This window comes from Petaurus breviceps, unplaced genomic scaffold (genome assembly GCF_028583685.1).
Source record: "Petaurus breviceps papuanus isolate PSGF00001 unplaced genomic scaffold, PetGlider_PUasm1.0 174, whole genome shotgun sequence".
Classification (NCBI taxonomy): Eukaryota; Metazoa; Chordata; class Mammalia; order Diprotodontia; family Petauridae; genus Petaurus; species Petaurus breviceps.
This window is the reverse complement of record NW_027185761.1, coordinates 78,358,482-78,367,201: the sequence shown is the minus strand read 5'-3', so window position 1 is coordinate 78,367,201 and position 8,720 is coordinate 78,358,482. Positions and strand designations below refer to the sequence as shown.

The following is an 8,720-nucleotide window of genomic DNA, read 5'->3' as shown; positions in this document are numbered from 1 at the left end:
GCCTTGGGGCTGGGGCGGGGGGCCTTCATCGCTGGATGGAATCTGAGAAATGGGGCAATGGTGCTGATCTTCGCCGGCCTTGGGGCTGGGGCGGGGGGCCTTCATCGCTGGATGGAATCTGAGAAATGGGGCAATGGTGTTGATCTTCGCCGGCCTTGCAGCCTTCTTCCCCTTTCTGCCAGCATCAGCACGATGGTGGCTGGGGCCAGCAGCAATGATGTCACCGACATGACTGACACGATGGAAGTGAGAGACGAGAGGATTCCATACCCAGGCACAGATCCTTTCTGCCAAAGTGGGTAACTGGCCATCACAAAGAAAGAGCTTGAGTCCCTTCCAGGGAAAGGTAGGTGAAGCTGTCTAAGCTTCTCACAATGTCACACACAATTTCCCTCTTGGCCACAGTCATGAAACCATAGCCTCTTCTAGCAGGGAATGTGACAGGAAGTTCATCAACAAATTACAAGTATGGACTGGGCATTGTGTGAGGTGCTGGGGAAAGAGCCCTTGCCCTCAAAAAGCTGATATTCTAGTGGGGGAAACCATACACAGCCTCAAGGTGTAAGAGGAGATGGTGGCCAGGATGGGAAGTAACAGCCCAGCCAAAGCTATCTCTCAGAGCCCAAGGTGGGTACAGGGTCAAAGTACTGGGCTGTTGTCAGGGGTGGGGAGGAAGATGGACAGCCTTCCCAGATGGCCACAGTGTGGGTCACAGCATCCCTGGAGTCCATTACTGTATCACCAGTGACACAGCCAAGCACACCTGGGGATCCCATGGCCCGGAGGGCACTTTGGGGTGCACCGGGTCTCCTCCCCTATAGTACCGTCTTCTTTGGCCCATGCCGTCAGACCCAAATCTGGGTTTCCCCAAAATGGGCAGAAAGACAGCCTGAGGGAACTGTCTTTCGCACAGCCACCTTTGCCCATCTGGAGCCACCATCAGTATGATACTGTCAGATGTTCACGCAGAGACCCTTGAGAATCATGGGCTTGCTGCAGCGAGGAACTCAGGACTCCTTCACTAATGCCCTAGATTCCTCTCAGCAGCAACCTCTGTGTAGAAGGGGTTGAGACCAGCCTGGGGAAGAACCTCATCTGACTAGCTCAGAACACGTGCCCAGGAGAGCCAAGAGACCCTGGGCCCTTGGCAGGAAGTCACCACCTGGCACCTGACCCTGAAGAAAGCCCCCAGAATACCCAAGCAGCTGGTCCAGTCGCCCTTCTTGTCCTCCTTCAAGCCCCTGGAGCACAACTCAATCCCCCCTGCCTTCTTAGTCCTTCTGGTTTGTTTTCAAAGCAATGCTTCATGCTCCATCCAACCTGAAGAAGGGAGGGGTGTCCTCAGAGCGTCTATGGAGGAAGCCAACCTGGACTTCAAGTGGGACGCCTCCCTAAGAGTCCAGGGTTCTGCAGGAGGAATTTGTACACAATTACAGACACAACGTATGTGTGATGACCAACTTTGATAGACTGGACTCTTCTCAACAATGCAGGGATATAAGTCAATCCCAAAAGACGCATGATGGAGAGAAATATTTGTATCCAGAGAAAGAACTAAGCTTATATCCAGGTGGAAGCAAAATACCTGATCTTTTTCGTTCTCTTATTTGATTTTATGTCCTCTATACCAGTTTTCATCCCAGCGGGTACAATCCATCCTTATAACCTGACCATTGTATAATGTGAAAGTATCTACAGATCCTATACTTGATTATAAGATGCCATGGGGGGAGGGGAGGGAGGGGGACAAAATGTGAAATTCAAGGAATTGTGGAATTGAATCCTGTAAACTAAAAGGAAACAAACAAATTAATAAATTAAAGAATTAATAAAAAAAAAGATATAAAAAAAAAAAGTCCAGGGTTCTGTATGGTGGTCTAAGGCTCCCCACTACAGCATCTCTGATGCCCTTCCAATGAAGACTGAGGATCTTCAGTCACTGCTCTCAGCCACCAGCCTCCTCTGCCACAGGAGGGCTAAACCCACACAAAGAAAAAGCAACGCCACAGTTGGCTCTCCTTAAGAAAGCTCTTGCACAGAAAGATAGTTTAACCAGGTCGGGAGAAGGCAGAGTGACACACAAGAGTGAAGGCAAATGAGAGAAGACCGTCGGCCTTGGTGACACCGACCGGGGAGGATCCCTTTAGGGACGTAGCCCAGAGATTAACCTTATCAGGAAGGGGGCAAACGAACTGCAAAAAGAGCTAATAAAAGCTCAATGGGGATGGGAATGTGATAAAACAGAATGATGATGAGCAGGCCGGCTACACTGAGGTCTACGGAGAAAGGCAAACACACAGAAGCCATGACTGGGAGATGAGCCACCCTGAAGGGTCAGGATGGGAGAGGCCTGCGAGGAGAGCCCCCCCTGGCCCCCCTCCCCGCCGGGCCTGGGCTCCAGAACAAACCACACAAAGGACACAACAACGTAAACACGGCACACACACGGGCAGCCCAAGCGGTCCTCCAGAGGCAAATTCCAGGAGGGGACGTTAGCAGGAGAGACCAGGGGAGCAGGAGGAGCTGAGCCTGCTATTAAAGACGTTAATAAAGGAACTCGAGACCTCCCCAAAGCAAGCCCCAGGCACGGAAGGCTCCAAGAAGCCAGAGAGAAGCGGACGACGATGTGGGTGGCCCAGTCTGTAACGACTGGGGCACACGGGGCGAATGGCTCTTCCTCTGAATCCGGGCCTCCAGCAATGCCGGCACAGACATGGCTAGTGCCCCTGGATGAGGCAGGCACCCTTGGGACAGCGCATGCGCCAAAGTCTTTTGCCCTGTTAGTCAGCAGGCAAAGCGGACTTTCTCAGTGTAGGGGGGTAGGGGCACGTCAGCGGTGCAGAAAAAAACCTTGGAGCTCCCAGGGGAGGAGCGCAGCTGGTCCCGCAGGGTGGGCTGGACTGCCTGAAAGTTTACAAAAACAAAATCCACCAATTGAAATCTCTTTTCATATTGTGAGGGGACAGATCAATGTCTGGACTGAGAACAGCTCGTTCTGGGTTCTTACCTTTAAGCTTGGTGTCTGGGTCTGATCCACCGTGAACCTCATCAGAATGTTGAACTGAAGGTCGTTGGGGAAAGACTCTCTGGAAGAAAAGGGCACCAAGTGAGACCAGAACCACGCCAACGACGCAGCTAACGGCGGGCCCGGCCGCCACGATTCTGGTCCTGACCATTAAACCAAGCATCGGCAATCAGAGTCCTCAGCTACAGGTCTAAGCAGAAAGCAACGGCTAGAAAGCTAACGCCAAACAGGGAGCCCTTCGGAGGCGGGCGGGCGGGCAGGCAGGAGGGGGAGCACATTTGGGGACATGTGGCCATCAGCCCCCGGCCTGGCCCAAGAGAGTCACTGCAAGTAGACTCCACCACGTCTCCCCCGTTTTGGGTGAGGGAGGGAGCAGGCGGCCCCAAGGAGCAGCGTGGCCACAGAGCACAGACTGCGGCGACGCGGCTGCCCGGGGGGGGGGGGGGTCACCCGCATGGACATTCTCTGTGATGGTGCAGATTGCACCTCATCCCTGCCTTTGAGAAGCGCCGATGAAAGAACTGGATGACCTCTGGGGGACGCCTGGAAGACCGCCACAGGCAGGGACAGGAGGCTGGCATGAGGGCAGTCAGCGGAGGCAGAAAGAGAAGGGATCTCATCACGGACATGTGCTCACAGCCCCCTGGACGTCTGGTCCAGGAATGTGAGGCAGAAGAAGGGGCAAGAGCAGAGCAGGGAGCGGCGTCTTGCCTCGTCACACTCATGGCTTAATTCTTCAAAAGGTAAGAGGAACCAACCACCAGAAACTCAATTCTGGGTCTGGTTCTCACCAGCAGCAGTGAGAACAATGGGAACCCTGCTGGGGGAGAGCCGGACAGAAACAAGGGAGGCCGGGTGTAGTGTGCCCCGAGCGAAAGGGCCGCATGGCCAGAAAAGAGGGGAAACTTGGGGGTGGCCAGGTGGCGCAGTAAGAGCGCTGGGTCTGGCCTCAGATACTCGGCACCCAACAAAAATAATTGGCCGTGTCACCTTGAACAAGTTACTTAACCCCAATTGCTTAAAAAAAAAAAAAGAAAAAGAAAAGAGGGTAAACTTGTGGCTGAAACTCCAGGAAAGGGGCAAAGGCTTCGGGGAGGAGGAACAGTGGAGCCTTTTGGAGAAAACAAGCCATCAGGGAGAGCTCCGAGCAGGGACAGAGAGATGGGCAAGGGCAGTGACAAGAGGGGAGGACTGGACCCTCTCTGATCTTGCTTCTCTGTTTCCTGGGGCCCCTGCCCTGCAAGGGACAGAACCACGGGGGTGTATGTGGACTGAGGAGACTGGCAGCTCCGCACCAACACTAGAGCTGGGCCAGTGTTGCCAAGGGCCGAGGGGGACAAAGCAGAGGGCATGTGAGAGAGGAGCAGGGTTCAGTGAGATTCTGGGGTCAGCAAGCCACAGACATGAGGAGGGAAGCAAGGCTCATGAAGCTGAACTGATCACGGATCAGCCTGCTACAACAGGGGACCGGGGCAGATACCGCTCACCAGACCTTTAGAAAATCCCTGTTTTTTACCCAACTATCCCTGGAAAGAAGATGGAGAGACATGGGCTAGAGAACATGGCGAGGGGGAACTGGGACAGGCTGAATGGAGAGACTGGAAGGATCACTGTGAAGGGGCCAACACCAGGCTGGTGGGGGTCTCCTGGGGAGCACCCCAGGAATCTGCGTGGCCCTGCACTGCTCAACACGGTCCCTGTAAGTTGGCTCGAGACAGAGCTGATATAAATCCAGGAAGAGTAGCTCCCACACTGAAGACTGGCTCCCAAAAAACCTAAGTGTTAAAAAGGAACCAGGTCAGACTTCCTAAAAGCACCGAGAGTTTTCTTTCCTTCCCGGTCAGTTTTGGGACTGCTTGCGGGCGGCACACTCAGGCACCAAGAGGCCCTTCCAGTAGGGAGTGGTCTGGATGATGGGCCTGAGACTCCCCTCCTGTGGGCGGTTGGGAACTTCATTTAGGAGGTTCTCTTCCTGCCATAGGGCCCCCCCCCAAAAAACAACCGATCAGAAGCAGAAGAGTGAATCCCACTTCTACCTGCCGTATGTGACGGCCACCAGACTCCCCTTTTGGAAAGCTCCTGAATGGTCACTAGCAGGTCACTGCTGAACCCAGCTATCTCTGCTGGGCTCAGTCACCTCCGACACCAGGCCCTTCCTGCTCCCCAGTCCTCAGAAATGACACTGCATTGATATGGTGGCATGAGAAGACCCAGTAGGTGCTCCCCAAATGTGATGTGTGCTGCTAATGGGGCCCGTCCCTAGAAGAACGCAGATCTGAATGTCTTCTTGGGAACCACCACACTGGCTGGTGGCACGGCTGGGGTCTCCCCTCCACAAAGGCCCCATGAAGCCCTTAACTGGGTATCCCTGCTTTCTGTCCTTCCTCTTTCCACTCTCTCCTCAACAGAGCTGACAAATGGCACCCCCTTCAAAAAGTTTCCGTGGCCCCCTATGGTCTCTAGGATCAGATTTCGGTCCTTCTTTCCAGACTGACTAGACATTCCCCCACCTTTGACTCAGGCCCAGCACAGGGCTAAGGTGTCCTCGGCTGATACCGCCCGTCCCCCGCCCCCCGTTAGTGCTTCCTCCCCCTTCCCAACCCCGATGACTGTATCTGAGGCTGCATCTGCCTCCCTGGGGCCCAGGGGTCTCATCCCCTTAGGAGAATGGAAGTACCTTAAGGACAGGGTCTGAAGCCCCTCTTCTTCCAGCTCTCCCCTGGGCCCGATGCCCCCTGCCTGTTCTCACAGATGTCAGTGGCTCACTTCTTCCTTTCACAGTCCTGACCACGGGGTCCCGTTCTCGAGCAGCTTTGCCCCCCCTAACACTGCCACTGGAGGCATTTTTTCCCCTTCATTTTTCTGCCAGGCCCAAACAGCTGCTCAGCCCAGCTACTGAACCCGTGTGCCCTTTGCCCCTTTGCTGGAGGCCTCCTCCTCCTTCTGTCTTCTCACAAGCTACCTGGGCCAGTCTCGGCCTAAGACACGTGCAATCGCTCTTCGGCCCACACTCTGCCTTCCAGTGACAGGTCTCTGCTGGTTGGGCCCGGGGCTCGTGGGCTCACTCACTCGCTATGTCCCCTCTCCTCCACCTTGGGGCATCCCTGGCTCCCTCCAAGGCTCGCCTCCGTTCCCCATTGACTGTGTACCCACTTATCTATGTACATGCTGCATCCCCAGTGTGGGCCTACTTTCTCCTGGTCTCCCCCACCAAACGCCTGCCACGGAGCTGATGTTCAGGAAGCAGTTGGCAGAGAACCTTCTCTATCAATGGGACTGATCTGGATTCCAGAGTTCTGAGAGGTCTATAAGATCCCATGAATCTCACCCTCATCCTGGAAGCCCGAGGGACATGCTTCAAGCTGCAGAGCAGAACCCTGGACCCCAGGCCCTACGTCCAGAGCCGAGGTTCTTCCAGACACCCCGTTTTAGCTCAGCTTCCCATAAAGTAATCTCACACCCAACGGCCATGTTACCAAAAGTATGGACCCTTAGTTAAGATTAATGAACTGAACCCATTTGAATGATCTGAAATGACTTCAGAAAATTCCATCAGCAGAAGGGCTCCCCTGGGAGGGCCCAGAGTCTGCTGGCTACGCGTGGAGGGCATTACCTCGTGACGTCGAGGGCTTTCTGAACTTTGGCCTGGACAGAACCAAGCAGATCCGCGCCCATTTTCTTCAGCAACTGAGTCAGCAGCACGAACAGCCAGTCCTGAAGGTCATCCTTATGCACCTGGAGGAAGTCCACCAGCGTTTCCAGAAACATGCTGAAGACCTACAGGCGGCAGAGATGGGGACGGTGAGGAAAGGGAAGACAGAGGAGGACACACTGACCCTCGGGACTCAACCCAAACGGAACCAGGAGGAACAAAGGAGTCAGAGGCAGACGAGGCAGTGATTGGCAGCCAAGCAGGAAAACAATCTGTCTTGCTTTCATTGGGCTCTGCGATAGAAGAGGGCACACACACGGCCCGACTGGGGCACAGCTGGACAGTTAGCTTCTAGTCCATGCAGGATCACTCGAGAAAGGAAACCTCGCCATGATGGCTGACACACCTAAGGCCCCAGGCTGCGGCGGCCACGGACAGCCAGGGCAGGCCTTGGGTGGATGACGGGGACCCGGCCAAATCTTCCTAGCAAAGACGGCACCCTGCCCGCCATCAGAGGCCGCTGACCAGGAGGCAACAGGGGCGCTCTGGGCTGGACGAGCTGACCCGGAGGACTTTGTGGCATTCAGCTCGGCGTGGGCAAGGAGAGGGAATCGGAAGAACACTGTCGCAGACGACTGTGTACATTTAAGCACCAACTTAGTTCTGAGTCAACACTACATAATTATCTGGCAATGATGAGAGGGAAAAGAGGCCAATTTCAGATTTTCTGGGGTACGTGGACTTTCAAGTTATTGTTTTTTTTCAACTAACCCAAAGGAATGTTTATAGACAGCCTCTAGACTAGCCAAACACATCAGAAAAAACGTATAATGCCCAGAATCAAATGCTGGCTAATTTCTAGGGAAGGAAACGTTCCCACTTTTTGAGATGTGGTTAAAAGCAACAGAGGGCCCCCGGCCCTGGCATCGGGTCTGCCTGCAGAAAAGAGCCCTACTGCAGCTATGTTCCAGGCTGATAACTAACACAAAATCTATGACCATTAATCCCAGTTAAGTTGAAAAATGGACACACGGTGGTGGCCGAAGGAGAAGCAGCCAAAACAGATCAAATGCTGAGTGAAAGAGGCCTTCCGGAGAATCCAGGAGTCCCCAACCACATGGACACTCCTCCCTTGGAATCAGGGTCAGCACAGAGACCTCCCTGCTTGGGAGATGGATGGGAGGGACTTCTCATTGGCTGACCGCAGACTACAACATCAACGTGGGCACGTCAGTGACTCCTCCCCCACTGTGGAGGGCCTGTGTGCCGGCCACTGGCCTGACCAAGCCCCAGAAGCTCTTCCAGACAAACCCACCAGGAGACATTGGTGCGGTTTGCTTCCTCTTGGTCCTATGGTCGGGGGTTGAGGGGACAAAGGAAGGCCCTTCCAACACCCATCCTCCTAGACTGGCCTTTGCTCCAGATGCCATGGGCCAGGGGCCAGCATGACCTGAGTTGAAATCTGGCCTCAGACAACTACTAGCTGTGTGACCTTGGGCAAGTCCCTGTACTTCCATCTGCTTCATCCCAGGGTCAGGAGGAGGAACACTCAGCTTTCTGCCCTTGTGGGGCCTGCGGCACAGGAGCACACGTGGCTGGGGCAGCTCCAATCAGACCCCTGGCTCGAGAGCTCCCTTCATTCCCTTTAGTGGGAGCCAGTGGTAGCTCTTTCTTCACTGCTGCCCTGCCTGCCTTACAGCCCCGCACATGGGCACGGTCATTTCCAAGTGCCTGCTGTGTCCCAAGCAGTTTCTGATGCTCCCCACCGCTCCTGGAGGAAGGTGATTTCAGAGGAAGAATGGAGGCAGCTCGTGGTAGAGTGACCTGCCCAGGGTCCCACTGCACTGTCTGCGGCCAGGGATGGGAGGGCCCACACCCGTCCCTCTCCCACAGCTCTCCTCCCTCCAGGGCCTTCAGCTGATGCCTGGAGGCCAGGCTATTGAGACATTTCCCTGCCCTCACTGTACTTCCTAAAATCAAGCACACACCTCTGGATGGGGTCAAGGACAGAGGACTGGGGTGAACCGTCATGTCATTGGTCTC

General features: G+C 54.8%; 1 protein-coding gene across 23 annotated transcripts in view; it reads right to left on the bottom strand.

Annotated features, from left to right (window-relative positions):
• CLASP2 (cytoplasmic linker associated protein 2) overlaps nucleotides 1–8,720 on the bottom strand; it is a 132,729-nt gene that overhangs the window by 25,412 nt on the left and 98,597 nt on the right. For 13 of the 23 annotated variants that reach the window (XM_069084459.1, XM_069084461.1, XM_069084465.1 and 10 more), the window contains 2 exons: nucleotides 6,639–6,802; nucleotides 3,008–3,086 (listed from right to left, as the gene is read on the bottom strand). In XM_069084459.1, coding sequence (XP_068940560.1) covers nucleotides 3,008–3,086; nucleotides 6,639–6,802 — 243 coding nt within the window. Of the gene's footprint in view, nucleotides 1–2,850; nucleotides 2,905–3,007; nucleotides 3,087–6,638; nucleotides 6,803–8,720 lie in introns of all 23 variants that reach the window. The other 10 variants (XM_069084453.1, XM_069084457.1, XM_069084460.1 and 7 more) reach the window with 1 other exon arrangement.